General features: G+C 37.8%; 1 protein-coding gene across 1 annotated transcript in view; it reads right to left on the reverse strand.

Annotated features, from left to right (window-relative positions):
• Positions 1 to 20599, reverse strand: part of adam19a (ADAM metallopeptidase domain 19a) — an 80853-nt gene that overhangs the window by 57319 nt on the left and 2935 nt on the right. The window contains exon 2 of the mRNA XM_083541262.1: positions 11996 to 12078. Within this exon, the coding sequence (XP_083397388.1) occupies positions 11996 to 12078 (83 nt within the window). The remainder of the gene's footprint in view (positions 1 to 11995; positions 12079 to 20599) is intronic.

The following is a 20599-nucleotide window of genomic DNA, read 5'->3' on the forward strand; positions in this document are numbered from 1 at the left end:
ATATGCACTGCATGTGGTTAGCTGTGCTAGCTGATAAAAAAAAAAAAAGAGTGCCTTTGAGTAGGAGGCTGAGCGTTTTCATCAAACATGTATCCGTTTTCCAAAGAACCCTCCATCAATAGACAAGCTTCCCCCTCCCCTATCTCCCCCTCTGGCCTTCCAGTCTAAAGTGAGATACAACAAGAGAGGAGGAGAAAAATGCTCTAGGGCCAGCAGCGATCAAAATGCCCAGAATGTTCTATAAACAGGCTCAGTATAGACATCTAGATATGATAGAATTGTAAAAAAAAAAAAAAAAAAAAAAAAAGGAAATGAGTCTGTACATGTTTTTCAGGAAATCTGGAATGTTTACGCAGTCCGTCTGTGTCTATCTGTGGTGCGCCTCCATAGGGCTTGTAGCTGGTGTCGAAGATTTTCGTTTCATTTTAGGCTATTTTATAACAGTTTATTTTTAATAAGATGCCACATACATCTTTCTTGACTACATAACCCAGAATAATTTTGATATCTATAATATAACAGTCCCTAGCCCGATAATTAAATATAGAGATACTAAATTAATGTCAATTTAATGTGCAGCAAATGCAGGGCTGTACATTTAGATCTAAGCGAGAATATTATTGAATGGAGAGCGTGGCTGTGTGGGATAAGAGCAGAGTAGATGATGAGGTCTCGAGAGCAATTTGCGGCTCGCTGACTGAAGAAAAAGGTTGAGATGGAGAGAGAGAAGCCCTTTGCTTAAGCATGCAAACACTTAGTGAATCTGAGAGCCTGCTGAAGGCGAAAGGGTGGGGGGGAGGTAGATGGAACGGGGGAGGTGGAGGATGATAAGTGAGATGGAGATTACAAGAGGCTATCAAAGAGAAAGGGAGACTCTGAACCTATGTGGAGGGAAGGAGAGGAGAATGCGATATTCGTTAATGCACAAGTCAAGTTTTGCAGTTAACTGCAGAATTATTGGCACCTTTCAAAAACTGTTTTTATAGTTGTTTTCCTTACTTTAGAAACTTTTTTTTTAGAAACTTTTTGCTCAAATAAAAAAAATGATTCTTTTGCAATTTAAATAGATAATTCTTATTAATGTTTTACAGAAAACTATGCACGTTAATAAATAAAAATGTATTATTAACATACCTATATGTTAATGTTAAACTTAAAAATATCACTTACTGCCTAAGTTATGTCTATTCATTTTAATTCAATAACTCTGGAGTTGAATTTGGAAGATAAATATACGGGCCACGCTATGAAATCTAACTTACTTTATATTCAATGTGCATGACTGGAATAGATATTTCTTATTAATGATCATTAAATGTGTTTTATACATACATGTGCCCTATGCTCACAAGTTTCCTAATATGTACAATGAAGATGGATGAGTTATAATATAATCACATTTGCTCCGTTCCCAGTACACACTCATTCTGATCCATTCAAAACAAGAATGGGAGAAAACTAATTTTCTCAAGACATCACAACAAGCAGTGCTGGCGCATGACGCATACTGACTGATATGGCCCAATATTCTCTACTGCTCTAGGATAAATATTTATGGGACTGGACTCAGTCAGTTCTCTCATGACATGATTATGTCTGAATGACAAATGAATGAGGAGTTCAGACTCTGGGAGTCTGGTACATATCGCAAGGTGCCCACTGCCTGAGAGCTCCCACTGGGCTGCAGAGCAACCGTGCCAGGCTGAAAAACTGCACCCTGCTGGGTGCCTATGACAGCACTATCCCACCCTAACCCAGCTGGAGCTTTCACAGCTAGCAGGAAGACGTGATAGAGGCACTGCACAGTCACAAAAGGCTACTTACTGTATAGAGAACAAACTGTAGAGAGAATTTCATGCATCTTATACATTGCTCGTCTTATACAATGTCACATAGGAATTCAGTTATCATATACAATACATTTGAAGAGGTGAACGTAGGATGAAAGGCTGAAATGTGACAAGAATAAATAAACTTATGCCACCTTCAAATCATTCATATAGTTGTGCAGAACTTGAAATGAAAAAGAATGATTATGTCTAAGTGCTCTGAGTGCAGAGCAGCATGCACACACAAAATTTACACAGGGGGGCAAACTGGAGTAGGTAGGATTTTGGAAGAACCAGGAGAAACCCTATTTGGACATGAAAAGGCAATCACTCGGGACAGGTGACCCCAGGGAAATGTGGTATCAATGGTAACTGCTGTACCACTAAGTCACCTTTACAGTGTTTTCCCAGTTGTAGTTTTTTTTCTCTTAAGAGTTGAATAATTAGCCTGGCATCCCGAAATCCTCTGATTAGAAGCACTTATACCAGCCGGCATACAATTTAGGAATATTTTTAAAGCATCCAATTACATTAAACCCTTATCCAGAGAATTATCATTTCTCCCCACTTTAATTTACATAAATCATAGGGTATGTCCTTATCAGCTAGTGCACGCTTTTCTTATGCTACAGCAAATAATGTCAAGTAGACAAATGATTCATGGACAAATTCCAAGGAAAACTTATCATTTTGCTCAAATGCGCTTTTAAACAGGCCAACTGGAATCTTGATGAGGCACAATATCCTCTGGGACAAAGAAGGTTAATATGACCTGTCTGCCATTTTCTGTCTCTGATGCTCCCAGGTCGTATTTACTACAGACACCCTATGACTTTGAGCCTTACCTGAACGACCATCATTCATACTTTGTCTGCTGCTGTCTCCAATGAGAATCTTAGAGTGGAGGGATGCAGCAAAAGCCCAGGTTTTCAAAAGACACTGAAAAATTAAGACCCAGTTATCACAAGCCTCGAAAATAAGTCTCGGCTCTGTGTGTCTAAAGAAGTTATGAGTCCTATTAGACCTTGCCTTGCTAATTTGGTTTCACTTCTGTGCCTTAGATTACAGTTCAAGGTATTAATAGTTTAAGGAAAATATATATAAACAAACTTCTGGCTTTTGACTGTCCTTGATTTTGGAAGCTCTCATTTCTTTGATCTCATTTGTAAACCTTTCTGTGTATAAAACCTTTCTGTGCATTTCTGTGTCCTTGTATAACAGTAAGTGTTACTCATAGCCAGTTCAAACAAACTACTTGAGGGAGTTTGCAAGCAGAGGACATGCTGTGGTAACTCTAGCAAAGTAAATGTTAAACTAAGCCATACAAGTACACACAAACAAGAGTATAGGATATCAGAGCGTGTATGCACAAACACATTTTTGGTACACAACGTACATTCGAAAGACACAGTGGGACAGAATCCAAAACATTCCCTTTAATGTATTAAAACATTTCTAGAACTCACGGGTCCATTCACGCTTTTTCAAAAGGAACACCCGTACAGGAAAGGGAACTCTTAAATCACCGCATTCAAGTCTTATCACAGCTTGTCAGTCTTCTTAGAGTCACAATTTGCAGGTCTTTGTAATACCTTTGTATTTTCCATTTCCAGTGGGCGAAAACAATCAACAACCTTTTCATAAGCAACATTCACTTACTGTTTAACAACTCGCCATACGTTTATAAAAAAAAGGAACGTACAATATAACAGTCAATCCAACCATGCAATCCTTAGCAGTTAAGAATTAGGAGGCATTATTCAAGGGGTCCACCGTTGCTCTATGGCAGTGATGGGATTAACCATCATTCTATTCTAAGATCGCAATCTTAATCACAGTGCTATTATAATAATATGTATTGTCATAAAGGATTCACCATCTTGATGAATTGTGACTTGAGAATGTGGTAATGCATTTAGGTTTAATCAGATTAATAAAAAGTCCACACCTCGGAAGTCATAGCATTAGCAAAGCGAATAATTGGACCGGCATAACGGTATATAAAAAAAGAAACATTATGCCTTTCAGCCAGCTACATCAGGCTCCATGTAGTGAATTCATTGACCTCGACACTTTGCTCGTCACTTTATATAAGATTAGCAAGTCTGGGTTTAAGAGGCCTTGCAGCCAGTGCTTTCACACTTCTGGTCTATTAGAGAAGTTATTGGATTGGACACTTAAATGAACACACGGACACACACACAGACACACACACACACACACACACACAGACACACACACACACACACACACATGTGCACACACACACACACACACACACACACACTGTCACTTAATAAAATTGTACAATAATTCTATGCTGTACATGAGGGCAGACTGGTGGACATAAGCGCATAGTACAACAATAAGACACCTGGAATGCAGAAAATTGAATTATGCGAAAATGCTGTTTGTGGACTATAGTTCAGTGTTTAACACCATAGTTCCCTCTACGTTCACCTCCTTGGAGGTCCTGGGATTCAGCCCACCCCTGTGTCAATGGATCTCCAGCTTCCCTTTGTGGGCAAACAAACCTCATCCTCCCTCACCCTCAGCACCGGAGCTCCTCAGAGTAGCCAGCAAGACTAAGGAGTTAATATTGGACTTCAGCATAAAGCAGGAGTGGTCATAAAAAACGCTAAACATCAACAGAACCCCAGTGGAGGAAGTGGATAGTTTCCGGTACCTAGGTGTTCACATCACACAGGACCTGTCTTGGTCCTGTCACAACAACACCCTGGTAAAAAAGGCCAGGCAGCGTCTGTACCATCTAAAATGCCTAAGGAACTTTAAACTACTCTCTAAGGTGATATGGACACTTGCACCATTGAGAGCGTCCTGACGGGTAGCATCACTTCCTGGTTTGGGAACAGCACCATGCAGGACAGATGAGCCCTCCAGAGGGTTGTGGGTTCAGCTGAGCGCCGGACCAAGGCCAGAAAGTTTGTGAAGGACCTCAGCCTTCCGAATGGCACAGCACAGTGTCACTCTAATACCAGCACTTAAGTGACAATCACACTGGGACACTTCAATCTGTACTTCTGTCAATATCTGCCATACACATATTCATCCCTTTCTGTCTAATTTATGTATACACGTATATATATATATATATATATATATATATATATATATATATATATATATATATATATATATATATATATATATATATACTAGTGTGCATATATATATATATATATATATATATATATATATATATATATATATATATATATATTTCTGTCTAATTTATGTATACACATATATATATATATATATATATATATATATATATATATATATATATATATATATATATATATATATATATACTAGTGTGCATATATATATATATATATATATATATATATATATATATATATATATATATATATATATATATATATATATATATATTAGATTATTCCTAACCTTATTTTTATAGTTATACTTTATACTTTTAATATACTTTTATAAATAAATAAAAAATATTTTATATTCTATATCTATTTTCATGTTTAGATGTAGGACAGTAGTAAAAAGCATTTTACTACATGCCGTACTCTGTATGAATGTGTATGTGACATAAAATCTGAATTTGAATTATTTAGGCCAGTGCTGTGTGTAATGAGACTGAAAAAGCATGCCGTAAAAATGGACCACTATATGGGATGTCATTCAGGAAAAAGATGTGGTCTGATGCAATTTGTGGTTTAGTACATTTATGAATACCTGAGGCTCCAGTGGGCACAGGCTCATCAAACTGGATGCTTGAAGACTCGAGTGTTTCTTTAACTCTTCAGTTTTAGTAAGCCTTTTAACTCTGTTGCTTCAAATTAATGTTCTGTGGACTTTTACTGCTGTAGCCTCCAAGCGTTAACTAATTTGTGCATTCCAAGATGCTTTTCTGCTTACCAAAGTTGAGCAGTAGTTATTTGATTAGTTACTATAGACTTCCTGTCACCTCAGTATAGTCTGGTCATTCTCCTTTCAGAAACTATATTTAATTAAAAACTGACAGAAGTGGAACCTGATGTGGGCCTTCTACTGTTATACCCCCCAAGGTTCAAATAATGTTGATATCGCTTATTGTAGGAAGTAAATACTTATTTACTAAATGTCATTATCAACATCTGCTATTTAGCTAATGTAACCTGTTGTTAGTTAGGCCTGACATGTGTATAGGTCAAAAAAATTCAATAAATGAAATTATGTCTACTAGTTTAGGCTGTTAGCCTATAGACCTATGAACACTATGCACTTACAAATGTGCATCTTAGTTATGTTACTCATCTTTCTTATGCTATATAGTAGATATATTAAACATTTCCCCCATGAGCCCTGCTTACCAGATTGTTTTGTTTTGATAATTTACACCCTCCCTAAAATAAGCCTTGTTGACTTGTTGAAATTATTTTGTAGTTATTTTGGATTGATTTTAGACTTAACGGTTGACGGTTAATTGTTGACTAATGACCACCCATTACTGGTCTGGTAGGAAACTGGCTATAATTTACATCTCTAACAGATGAACTCATTCACAATGGCTAGTCTGTTAACATAATGCCAGCTATTAATCACTTCTGTTTTGCTCCAACCAAATGTCTGGAGCCCATTTATAAATTTGCCTGACACAAAAAAGCATATATACCTTTAAGCGTATATACTCAAGTCGAATAAGAAAATAACAGTGCCTTTATTCTTCGCTGCTTGTCAAGAAGAAACAAAGCTGTTCTGAACATCAGGGTTAACGTGGTGCAACTGCAGACCTAGGCCAAGTATCACCTACTCTGAATAAAATGTCCTGGACAGCTCACAAAGTGTAACAAACTCCAAGGCTGGACGAGAAAAGAAAACACACTGAGATGGAGAAAATTGAAAAGGAGACAGAGGAATGAGAAAGGGAGAAAAAAAACAAAGACAGCCATATATAGAGAAACAGAGATGGGAGAAGAGTGGGAATTAGGAGACTGTGGAGAATAGGAGAAATGTAATTCTTTACGGGATTGCTGGTGTCAGAAGCGCTTATTTTTGTTTCTTGGGGCCTCCTCCCATGTAACCTTCTGCTCACTTTCTCTTCTGTGCTCTCACTTAAAAGCACTCTCAGTACAGTCTGCAGTAATGCTTATATATGATCACAGTTCCTTCTCACACGAGTTACAAAACCAGCAGGGTTAAAAGTGCACTGATAGCTTTCTCTCTTTCCTTAACTCATCACATATCTTTTCTCCTCTACTTCTTTCTTCTCGTATCTCATGCATTCTTGCCCCCTGGCCAGCATTTCAGGGAATTATGAAGAAAGGGAGGTGAAATGATGCCGTTTTAAATCAAAGATGCCATCTGAGCAGCTACAAGATTGCAAACGTGTTGGCTTTTCAATTACTGGAGGTAAATGTTTATTCTATTGATTAGATGAAGGAAATAAGAACTATTACAATATACTTGTAATGCTTTATCATTTTGTGTCCACAGGCACCCAATAATTCCATATGAATGCAATCATGCCAATCTTTGATATATGGTATTGTACTTCAGGACACTAATGATGTTTTTTGATGTATGATGATATTTTGGTGTACAGGGACGGTGGTAGAAAATCGATTCAAGGAAATGAGTCTACCTTCTTGCTTTACCCTTTATTTAATCACGGGACACAAGCCCCATTTACATCTCATTTTATACAACCAAATTTAATTTCAATTTGACAAATTAAATGCCAAAAAACAATGCATCAGCTCATCAGCTCTCTTTAGGGAAATCTAGTCCCTGCATTAATGTAACATCGATTCACCTGTGTTGTGTCTACAAATGATATGAAGAGTGGATTCCTGAACAGGTACTACATTTTGTGGCTCAGGTAATGGGCATGTATACTGTAGCACTGACCCGAAAAGTGCTGAAGCAGTAAATGCCAATTTCAGTAGCACTTACGTTCCCATCAATCAGTTCCGTATTCATATGTCTGAACTTGTAACAGACGTTTCAATTATTTTTGTTGAAAACATATTCTATTCCCAACCCACGTAAACTATTAATGCCGAGCACTGCATTATATCTCAAGGTCTAAGAGATAGTATAATAATAACAATTTTCATGTTTCAAGTTTCATTTGTCATATACAAAGTGCTACACGATATATACCCATTTATGCAAATGCTTGGAGCACCAAGCCATAGTAGTCAAACAGGATACACCTACAAAGCAATATAAAATGACTATTCAGACTGAGGGGTAACCTATTACAAACACATACAATAAACGCAGCTGAGTCTGTAATGTTTTTATTTTTCCTTTGGCTGGATAATGTGTTCAGTGACAATGCATCACTGGTGACGACATCCTACAGATGTGTCAGTAAAGCCTGCTGGAAAACAAAAACCCCCTTGTACACGAATCAATCACCTGACCCAAGTCTACAGTCTGGACTAGACAAAAATCAGCCCCAGCCTCGCTTCTTTCTATTATAATGAGTATCAATGTTGGCAAAAACAAACAAACAAAAAGTATTTGACATTGGTTAACAGCAAATTATTTGATGATGCCAAAAAATTACCCCTTGGAAGACCCAACACTAGTATTATTGGTTAAACAAGCAGTTGAAGTATTTAACCACCAGCTAGCAGTGTAATGTTAAAAAGATTGCATGGTGTGGTTGTTTGTTACAGCACAATTTTCCGATGTGGTCCTCAAAAAAAATGAAACTTTATACTGATGTCTTTTTCTCAGTCCTGCTAGCCAATTTATACCACATGACACTGCAGACAGGAAATTTTATTACATGTTTGACCTTTTCCATCAAACATTTTTTTTGTAATACAATATTATCAGGGGGAAAAAAAAGAAGCAAAGGCACTTGGATGGTAATGTAAAACTTACATTAGTGTGAACACTAATGTCTGCTAAACACAGTGCTCCAAGAAAATCTGACTTTCTGAAATCTGAAGTTTCAGTCTATAAAAAAAAAAACAAGCAGCAAAGTTCAAGGCAAGGTAAGCTTAAATGCTTTTGAAGAGTAAACGCTCAGAGCAGAAGTTTTAACCCCAGTGCCCACAGGAAAGCAAGCAGGAGGCTTTTTCATTCTGTTCCTCCAAACGATCTTCTCTGTTTTTGAGTAGACTGGCAGACAGCCTGCATCTTAGCTTGTATTCCCATAGAGGTCTCTGTGTTTGTTTGTTTGTGTGTGTGTGTGTGTGTGTGTGTGTGTGTGTGTGTGTGTGTGTGTGTGTGTGTGTGTGTGTGTGTCTGTAAAATTACATCCGCATGACATGCATTCAGCTCCACTCCAAACAGCTCCGTGACTCATTACCTCATAGGCAGAACAGCAAAAAGTCCAGCCAACAGTCCAGAGTCTCTCATAAAATGTGTGTGTGTGTGTGTGTGTGTGTGTGTAAGTGTTTTTGTGGGGCCAAGTTTTAAAAAGAGGGAAAGAAAGAGAACATAAACTAGAGGTTGCACGAGTGGATATTATGGGGAGACAGAAAGAGAAGGACAAAAGAGCAACGACGGCAGATGATTATAGCTGACAGGAAATGAGGCACCAAATTACAATGTAGAACTGCCTTTTATTAACATAAAGTGGTCCTACAACTCACATTAACAGTGATGAGAATTGTCACAAAATAGTCAAGAACATCTGAGATTGATAAGATTCTTACAAAATGCTCATATAAGAAATTATTATTTAAAAATGCAGTCTTTTGAATAGCGCTGCCAGGTTGATGTTCACATTAAATTTGCATGGTTTTTTTCAGTTCACACATCACTATAGACAACACACTGTTGTGCAGCAGTACTGCTACAATTATTCATTCATTCATTCATGATTAAGTAACCGCTATATTCCAGCCAGTGTTGATGAGGATCCTGAGCCTATTCCAGGAACATTGCGCAGGAATGCATCATACACAAATATTCACACATTTATCCACATTTAAGGGCAATTCACTTCAGTATGTTTGCGGGAGAGTAGAAGTAACATGGGGAGGCTGGGAAAAAAAAAACATTTGGACACAGGGAGAACATGAAACTCCGCACTGACTATAAAACAAATCAGAATCACTAGTAGTTTGTTAATGTTGGAAACACTGCATGGGATATATACACACATCGGCCACTATGAAAGGAATACCAATAGATCTGCACATTTATGTAGTTATGTCACAGTGCAATGCATAAAAAAAAATCAAGAAAGTCAGTTACTGTTCATTTAAAACATCAAAATGAGAAAAAGGTGTGACTTTAACTATTACATGGTTGTTGGTACCAGTTGGGATGGTGTGAGTATTTCAGAAACTGCGGATCTTCAGGAATTTTCACATAAAACAGTTTCTACCGTTTGCACAGAATTGTGTAGGGAAAAAAACAAAACATCCTGTAATAGGGGGGTCTGCAGACTGATACACCATGTATATGAGAGAGACTAGATGAGAGTATGACTATTATCAACAATCACGACCTAAACTTGCTCATGTTAGTTTTTGCATTGTATTGCTGCCACGTGATTGACTGATTAGATAACTGCATGAATGCGCAAGTGTACAGGTGTTCCTACTAAAATGGATGGTGAGTGTATAACTTCTCATCCATTATTTTCCATCTAGTTTTGTTGCTTGCTTTGAGCAAAGTTGTCTTGGATTCAGTTACTATTGCAGTTAGCTTAAAAGTCAGCTTTCACAAACATTAGCCTGAGACTAACATGAAACATCGACATTCAAAATTTTTCTAAACGAATGCAGATTAAATCACTCCTGTCTCTTAATGCGTTGCGTTTAAATGCATATTAAATTACACTAGAGTTAATGACAAAACTGGTGTTAACTACTTGCCTTTTCTTATCAAAACCACACAGAGAAGTTATTTCAAGTTGCTCTATGCAGTGAAAGCAACATGCCTGCCACTATTCTCTTTCTAGTTTTCAGCCTTGTAGAGCATTAAAGCGTACACTGAATTTTATACGCATGACATTATGAGATTTTCCTTTCACTGTAGTCATTGTCAGTAATCGCTTCATCCTGGTCAAGGTCAGGGTGGATCCACAGCCTATCCCAGGACCACTGGGACCAAAGCAGGAAAATACACCCCAGATAGGATGGCAGTTCATCTCAAGGCACCATGCATGTACACACCCACACACAGCTGCAGGAAACCAACATGAGAACATGCAAAACTGCATACAGATTAACTTAAATATATCACCTATCTATTTATGGACTTATTTCTTTTTTTACTTCTTGATATCTCCATTTTTATGCAATAGCTACCAGGCAGAGGAGGGTGAAAGCTGGCAACTTTTTCCACATTGTGGACCCTGAGTTTTACACAACACTGTTGGACCTCCCTCAAATGACCTGCAACTGAAGGTGGGGTCTGGACTTGCAGTTAGAACTGAAACAACTGCTCATTATTGCAAAGGTTAAAGGAGTACAAACTTCAAATCTCTCTGCTCAACATGTTTTTCAGCACATGGTACCAAACCAGGGTAGCAAATGGCACAAACCAAACCTGCATTCAGGAAAGTATTCACTACACAACCATCCCCCAACCCTGTCGCATACATCCATACACAGATGTACTCAGCCACACACAGGAGTAAACAGATGCGTAGTCATGAACTGAGCTTCTACGCTTCTTAGAGGAAATGTCACGTTTATCATAATCACTGAAGTTGTGTATTTACACAGATGTAGGGTATGTGCATTTTATATACATCGTCTCATTTTGTCATTCAGCATCCTGGTTAGCTTGACATTTCCACGTTGTCTAGAGCTCCAAATCAGCATGAATAGGTTTGAAGTACCCAAAAGGTCAGCAAATCAATACAAGTGAATATGCCAATGAGGAAGGGGAGGCTAAGGCGACATGCCAGAAATGATAGAATTAATGCTTAATGCTGCATCATAGAGCAATGTAAAACACTCAGGGGGAAAATGCAAGAAGTTCCCACTTCTGTTTCAAACTTGAAGGTGCCCTAGATTGTATAGCACTGAATGACAGGGGAGAAAGACTAATACCATCCCATCCCTCCTAACACCTTTTCTTGATTCTTTACTCTTGATGTTATGCTTTACTCTTGTGCCCCTCTGTAACATGTCATTATTTTACAATTAAACAAACCTAATCAAACAAATTTCGACTGGTTGATCAATCAATCCTTTCATTCTTACCTGTGAAGTTGCTCCTGTGTCTTTGTGTACCGTGGTGTGGGGGATCCATTGAGCTGTCACTCTCTCTCCTCGCTCCTTCCATGCTGAAACAAAGCCAAGATTGGATTCTTTAACCCATGGAACGCTCGTGTTGAATGACGGATGCTCATCGTTTTACGACCTATCTAGCATGCCAAATTTGTAATAAATATATAATAATAAATAATAATAATAAAAAAAAAAACCCACTTCCAATTACTGTGTCTATACTGCATCTATAAAACATATTTGTGGCATACATTGGGATACCAGACTCACTGTATAACTCACTGACAGGAGGCACAGATTCATTTGTACTGCTCATTAAAATACTTAATTAACTTAGACTCTCATCAGCTCGGAAATGAAACGTAATGGTAGACAACGGGTCAAAAAAATTGCTTTCCATTAATCATAGACAATTACGGGAAGTATGGAAATTATAAATCATTTTGTGATTGTCTTTCCACTTGTATGGGCTCGTGCAGTAAGCATGACAGCTGAGACCTAGAGATCCTAAGCCCAATATTCGGTATTCTTTACAAGCCTTTCTGAATATCAACAACTTGTGAAAAGTGTCAAAAAAAAGGCAAGGGCTGTGCTCAGGTTACCGTGGTCGAAGGGATTTCTTCTTCTCTAGCTCTTTAGTCTGTCTTCCTATGACAGTCATATTTAATGTGCAACTCATACAGCCAAGAAAAACACATAAACAATCCACATCCCTGCCTGAGCTCAGACCTATCTGTCCATAACAGCTATTCACTCAGGGCTGTCAGTGGCATAAATGTAGAAATATAAGATCATTACCTTTCTTGAAATAACCATTTACGGCCTGAGCTGATGAAATACCACACCGACTGAAATGATAGTGACGGAATTGTTCGAAAGAGCGAAGTGGGAATGTTTCTCAATATACATTTAATTTATTTTCTCGTTTTTCCCCCATCTTTTCTTCTGATCCTAAATTTCCTCTGTTGCATCTGTTTGTTTCAGCCTATAAAATGACTGTAACCTCTCATCCATATAGCATCGATAATACATTCGCAAATTCAATTCAGATTTATCTGCTTATAGCTTGTTCAGCAAAATACCTTGTCAAAACTGAACTGTTGCTTGGCAAACAGCATTCCACCGACTTCATCATCATAGTGTATGAGCTCTGCCAGAAAACCATTTACCAAACTTAATAGGTATAAAATAAGCATTTGCCATGAGCTACCACGTGACACTGTGCCACCCGACTACAGAAAAAAGTGAGAGGAAATTTAGAGAGAAATTTCAGAGAAGGCCAAAGCAGGATTGAGGGCAGCTGCTACTTAACAGAGAAAGAGTGAAAGACTGACCTTTCTCTGGCTGACACATCCATAACCCCCAGAGCATTTGATTGTGCACCAGATTCCATTGGCAGTCTCTGGAGGAGTCTCACTTCTCTGGTCAAAATTTTCCATTACACATCTTAGGTAAGATTCTGTAAACTTTTTTCAACATAAAACATAAAAGTCGACTTTTTTCCCCGTTTTTACACTTGGTATTTATATGTATCTCCTGAATATTAATACCGCAATAACAAATGATTCAAGCTCCCTTGCGTTTACACCTGGCGTTCCAGTCATCTGCTACCCTCTATGGCAGCATTAAACTGGAAGAGATCTCCTTTAAAATGTGCATTTTAGACGGCAATTTACACAACAAGAAGCCGTGTTCGAAGCGACTGCAAATACCTTATGGTCCTTCGCCTTGAAAACAACTATGGGCCCTATTTTTTGTAATCACAAGTGTAATTTGTCAGGTAATGATGGCAGTTGGCTATTTTTGCAAGATGCAAGTCAATGTTTTGTTTCTATTTTCACAGTTGTATATTAATGAGCTGCAATGACGTGGGCGAAGAGGCACGAAAGAGTGTGTGACATTCACAATCCAATGACTTTTCAAACAGATTTTGTTCCAAAAGTGTGTGTGTGTGTGTGTGTAAACGCTGTCTCTTCCAAAACCCCCTCTCTGAGCAGATGCAGGGATAAAATGGTGTTTTCCTGTCCTCATGCACGGCATTATACATTTTTATCCCATTTCCTTCAACCCAGTTTTGTGGATGTTTATTATTTATGTCTTCCACTTCGAAAGAAATAGGACATTTTACCCACTCTAACTAATATTAACTAACTAATTCAACATGCTTTAATCTGGCAAACAGCTTGCTAAATATGGATACTATGCATGACATATTATACTAAGACAATTCACACTGAAAATCTTTAAGAAGCATCTCTTTTGGTGTTTATGTGCTACAAGCACACACAAGCATAAATTCAACAGAAAACCATATAATAGCATTAAAATACATAAATACAAATACACGTCAAGTCCCGAACAATATTTCTGCATCAAATGCAAATTTATTTGATGCAATAGTCTGCAATATCTATACTTCTAGAATACCCAGTCCAATTAGTATTTTATACAAACTTAATCTTGTCACTAAAGTTTCTGCCACGTTTTCACTTCCTCGCTCTTCTTTCACTTCTTCTTTAGGTGCTTATTTTTACTGGATGACCAAAGATGGTTTCAATTACTTGAAAATGCAAAATGTCGATAGAAAACTAGAAAAAACACTTTGTTCTTTTCAAGGTCTCCTCCAATGTGACTGCTGCTAAGATGTCCTCCTACAAAGAAAAGCTACAAGCATATGCATCTATGCATGCTTTCTTCTGTACATCTCAGTTCACCCCCCCCTCCACCCCACATCACCTAAGCTTCTCACCATTTCTTCTGTAGTTCTCAATCCTGACTTTACTCATTTCTTTGATGAGATCTGCCAATCTTTCTCTCCTACCCCATTCCTATACCTTTTTCTACAGAAGCAACCCTGAGGCTTCTTTTGTCCAGTAATCCTTCCACCTGCCTGCTGAACCAAATCTCTTCCAAAATGCTCCAGATCATCTGGCAAGACTTCATCACTCATACTGCAAACAACTCAATAACATCCAGTCACTTATCCCACTGACTTTAAGACAGCAAGAGTTATATCCACCCCAAAATCTCCCCTCTAGACATCCGAGAAATCAACAACTACTGGCATGCAACACATTTCACCTATCTTTATACAATCAGTGAACATGCATTATACAGTACAGCCAGACTTTACTATTTCTTACCCAGAACAACCTCCAAGATCTTTACCAGTTTGGCTATGACTTGGCACAATTCATATAAATGGCCCCTGGTAGCTGTTACTGCAAAACTTTCTCCTGAACCAAACTGTCATCGATCCTCATTCTCATTGACCTTTCAGCAGCCTTTGAGGTGAGCAATCATAAGACTCTCCTGCCCATCCTCATGAGTCTTGGAATTAGAGAAAGTTCACGGCAGTGGTCTGCTTCTGACCTGCAAGAATTATATCGGGGAATAGAGTGAAACCACATCTGCTCTATGCCGATTCTCCAACAGTTTATTGCAGGGTCCTCTTCTGCTCTCCCTCTTTACCCATCCTTTCTATCAGATAATACCTTGAAATAGTTTTTGAAAACATTGCTATCTTGAACACAACACATTCCATGCTTTCCTCTTCAAGACATGTATGTGCCTGCACACATCTTATCATGTCTAGTGGATATTTAGTCATGGATGGCAACTTATCATTTGAATCTAAACTCCAGCAAAATTCTTGATTCTCACTGGAGATTTTTTTGGAATCTGAAAGGTACAGTCTTGACAAACCGCTATTACTCAATTTTCCTACTACTACTTCCTACTTAGTCATGCAGGATCCTCCTTTAAATCATCAGAAGGAGTTCTCTCCACCAAGGCTAATCAAATGCTATTTTAGTCCCTTTTCATTTGACAATTGGACTACTTCAAATCTTCACCTGAGTGCCGTGAAACCTTTTCAACTGATCCAAAATGCTCCTGCATTGCTTGTTTTGAATCTCTCTACCTCTCTTCACCTACATTCACCCATTGATGGGTTCCCTGCACTGACTTCCTGTAGCTGCCACCTCAGCTTTATTCCAGTAAGGCTTGCCTACAAAGTCAGAAATGGACCCCCGCTTACCTGAAGGCACGTATCAAAACCCATTTTGCACCACAGGAAGGATAGACATGACTCACCATCCTTCAAGATACAAAGCAGGCATACATCAAGACTTTTCTCACCACTGAAATTCAGGTGGTGGAATAAAACTTCCCGGGATGTCTGATAAGCTGAGTCGTTGGATGTCTTGAAATGAAGACCTCATCACTAAGCATATAAATGAGCACTTAAAAAACACTAACTTGAAGTGTTATTGTTGCTTGTTATACTAATTCCACTCTAAACAGGTTTTTCACTTGATAGCACTATTAGATCCAGGATTATTTGTACTAACATGAGGATATGTTTTTGATACAGAAAGAAAAAAATCAACTCATTAAGATCTGGCAAATGGAGTTAATGTAATTGCAAAAAAAAAAATTATAGCACTTTCCCTCACTGTCTCTTTGTCTCTTTTTTTCCTCTCACGATTTAAAAAAATAAATAAATTAGCTCACATTATTCACTTGTTCTAAACATCTTTTGGACCAAGATGAGGGCAAAGGCAAGCTCAAGCTGTATTACAATATAATTATAACAAGCTGAAATAAATGTTATTATTATTTTGTTTTTAATACAGAAGTTCTTGGTCAAACTGACTAGTGAACTAGTGTCAGCTTTTGTTTAAATAATAAAAAATAAATAAAAATTGTATCAGTAAACACAAATGAACCCACACTGAATTTTAGAAGAAGACAAAATTAAATGATTCAAAAAAATATATAAATTCATAACGCTCTAGTGAAAGCTCATTACATGCATAAAGCAAGTGCACAGTTATGATTACCTATTGATCAAAAGCACCGACTTCATTACATAGCAATGAGATAAATAGACACGGTTATTCCAAGACTCCACTGCCTGCTAGAACCCTTTGACATTACTTTGATATCAAGTAGAGAGGACAGAAAGAGAAAGAAGCACAAGAAGAGAGAGAGAGAGAGAGAGAGAGAGAGAGAGAGAGAGAGAGAGAGAGAGAGAGAGAGAGAGAGAGAGAGAGAGAGAAAGAAAGAAAGAGAAGGCAATACATGCTCTTGTCTTAGCAGTTAATCATCATCAGCTTTTTAAACACTTCCTTTTTAACATCCTCTATGAGGTGGCTGAACAAAAGCAAAGCTGTCTGCAAAACAATTGCCTCGCACTTCTGTTGCTTAGTCCAAACAGTTTACCATGCAATATGCAATCTTTTATGTGCCAAATGACATGAAAACTAAAAAACAAAGAAAATACAATACGAAAACAATTTCAAAGATGTGTCACAGAATAAGGGAACATGTCATGTAGGATGGAATTGATGCTGCCTTAATGCTGTATTAAATCCTGCACCAATTTGTGAGCTCTGTGGCCTGAGAGAATGCCCTGCATTAGGTATCAGGAGTGGATGGCCTAAATAAGATTTGATGCAAGATGGCCTGAATATAACTTGGTGTAAGAATCACTTCTTACACCAAGTTATATTCAGTTTGGTGTAAAAAAAAAAAAGAACTAATCCTGAATAGGTTTTAGTGGGAGATGAGGTTTTGTTTGAGACAATGGCCTAAATGAGATTTGGATTTCCAAAAAAAAGTATAACCTCACTAAAGTTTAGTGTCATTGGTTGACATAAATGATGTTTGGTGTGACGGTAAAACAAATTAGGTTTGCTGTGATTGGTTAACATAAATCAAGTTTGGTGTCAGTGTGTGAAATCAATTTGGTTTGGTGTCAGTGGGCGGCATAAATGAGGTTTTGTGTTAGTGATTGATATGATTGAGGTTTGGGGTAAGTGGGTGACACAAATGGGGTTTGGTGTGATTGGTTGGCATACATGAGGTTTGATGTGATTGGATGATAGAAATGAGGTTTGGTGTAAGTGGTGGCACAAATGAGGTTTGATGTGATTGGTTAACATAAATCAAGTTTGTGTGATTGGGTGAAATCAATTAGGTCTGGTGTCAGTGGGTGACAAATTAGTTTTGTTGTCAGTGGGTGACATAAATGAGGTTTTGTGTGTGTTTGTGATATGAATGTGGTTTGGTGTGATTGGGTGATATAAATGAGGATTGGTATAAGTGGTGACACAAATGGGGTTTGGTGTGATTGGGTGATATAAATAAGGTTTGGTGTAAGTGGTGACACAAATTGGGTTTGGTGTAAGTGGTGACACAAATTGGGTTTGGTGTGATTGGGTAAAACAAATGAGGTTAGGTGAAGATTAGTGTGATATAATTTGGAGTGAGAGACAGGTTTGAGATCGGTGAGTTCCCTTTGTGTGAATGATAATTGATGTGAGAATATGGTCTGAATGAGTTTTGATGTAAGAGGATGGACTGAACTGAATTTGGTACAGTTGGATGACATGAATGAGGTATGGTGAGACGGTATGAATTCAGGGTGGCCTGAATTAGGTTAATGTGAGTGATTGGACTGAATTTGGTTTGTTGCGAGAGAGTGGACTGAACTGGGTTTGGTGTAAAAGGACAGTCTGAATGAGGTTTGGTGTGATATAATAGTGATATGTTGAGGTTTGGTAAAAAAAATAAATAAATAAATAAATTTAATGAAATTGTTTAATGAAGATTAAGTGAATGAGGCCATTTCTTTTACTAGGTCTACCTTAACAGTTCACATTGCTTTTGTTCCTTTAGAAAATAACCCAGTTTTATTTTTCTCTCTATCTCCAGCATTAAGCTCTGCCTTTTTTTTGTCTCTGTTACTTTTTTCACGATTTCATTCTATCACTTCCTTCAGCATTATTTGGAAAGATGCTGGTACACCCGTAATCTAGTCCGCCTAATTCGGTTTTCACTTTCAACTGTCAGCTTTGAACAAAAAGCAGAACACTGCAGTCTGCGCAGCCAAAAGTACTAAGGAAGAAGAAATACATGAACATTTATTAAAACAGTTCTTCCTTAGGAGAAATGCTACAAGTGGGTATGTGAATGTTTATAATAAATACACCACATGTAGGTTCTGTAATGAAAAGAGATTTGAACACAGTGTAAAATCATCGAACCTGAAAGCTGGATTTTGTGTAAAATATTCATAAAAGTGGGCACTCGTATTGTGATTGCTCTCACATGACACATCTAATATCTATCGTCTGAAAGGGGTTTATGTAGTCATTATCTTGAGGGAAAAGTGCCATAGGCCAGCATCTAATGGAACATTAGAATGGAACATCGAGAAATTAGGAGCTTTTCAGACGTACTGATGAAACAATCCCCCCCAAAGTCATCAATCTTGTTTCTCATCGCATAGACATTAGGCATATCAATGAGTAGTGGCAACATAGCTGACTGGAGCACCAGACGGCTGGATGGGAAGACCGCTGAAAAGTGACTATTTATTCAGTTTAGATCTGCATTGCAATGCAAATGATTCAATTAAAAAAGGCATGAACCTGGGCTATTAATAAATCTATTTATTATCTATATAAATGTATTTCGCAGCCAATAAGAATTAGAAAGGAAGTAAAAAAAAACAGCTCACTCTAAATCGGTAATGCCTTTAGAGCTCTTACTTTAAGCATGTCACATACTTGTGTCTGTATAAGGGCACTTGTTCTATTTTGAAATTCCTCTTGCTCCAGAATAGCAAAGTATGCATACAGAAAGTGGTGAGCTCTGTAGGCCTCTCTGAATGAGTCACAGCAATATACCGCTAAAACTCCGACTGCATAGCAATCCTATGAACAAGTTCTTGAGCAAAAAGAACGATTCATTCTAAAAGGTGCAGCACACCATTGTCACCCTTTTGATAAACATCATGCTTGTGATCTCTGGCTTATCTCAGCATGGGAGAAGAAAAAGCTTCAGATGCCTTGAGCAGTAATCGCTGCGTTACGTGTAAAGCCATTTTCCACAAAGCATTCAGGAATTATGCTAACTGAATGCATAGTAAATACAACCTGATGGAGGAGTGGTCCACATGCATGACAAATAACAGCAGATTGAGTGCAGAGTCCCAGGTTAAATCTTAGGGAATTGTAGTTTGTGTACAGTGATGAATATGTCGAACGGAAGGCAAACTTATATCATTGAATGGACAGGACGGGTAAGAATCCAGGTTTTTGAAGTTGAACGCTATCACCATAGACAAAGTGTAGTGACAGAAAATCCTATAAAGAACAATATAATGTCTGGCTTTATATAGTTCTCTTATAAATATGGGAAACTTTTAAACGTAAAATAAATGTATCGACTTGTCAAACATAAAAAGTCAATGGCCACTGCTTACTATACATCAAATAGTTTCTGAGTACTGGTATCAGGCATGATGTTGGCCTGAAACGCTGGATCAAATAGGTAATATAGATGCGGGATTTTAAGTTTGAAACCCCCTGAATGCTTTTATATCTGTTCCAAATGTTTATTCATGGGTGGTGAACATAACACAGATGCAGAATGTCAAATAACATAGTCATTGCACTATAATCATATTCACAAAAGGTCAAAAAATCATCACTACGATCCCCTAGTGTTTCTTAGTTTGTTTAATCACATTTAAAACGCCACTAACTCAACAGGGGACATGTCCTT

Source organism: Silurus aristotelis, assembly GCF_946808225.1.
Source record: "Silurus aristotelis genome assembly, chromosome: 5".
Classification (NCBI taxonomy): domain Eukaryota; kingdom Metazoa; phylum Chordata; class Actinopteri; order Siluriformes; family Siluridae; genus Silurus; species Silurus aristotelis.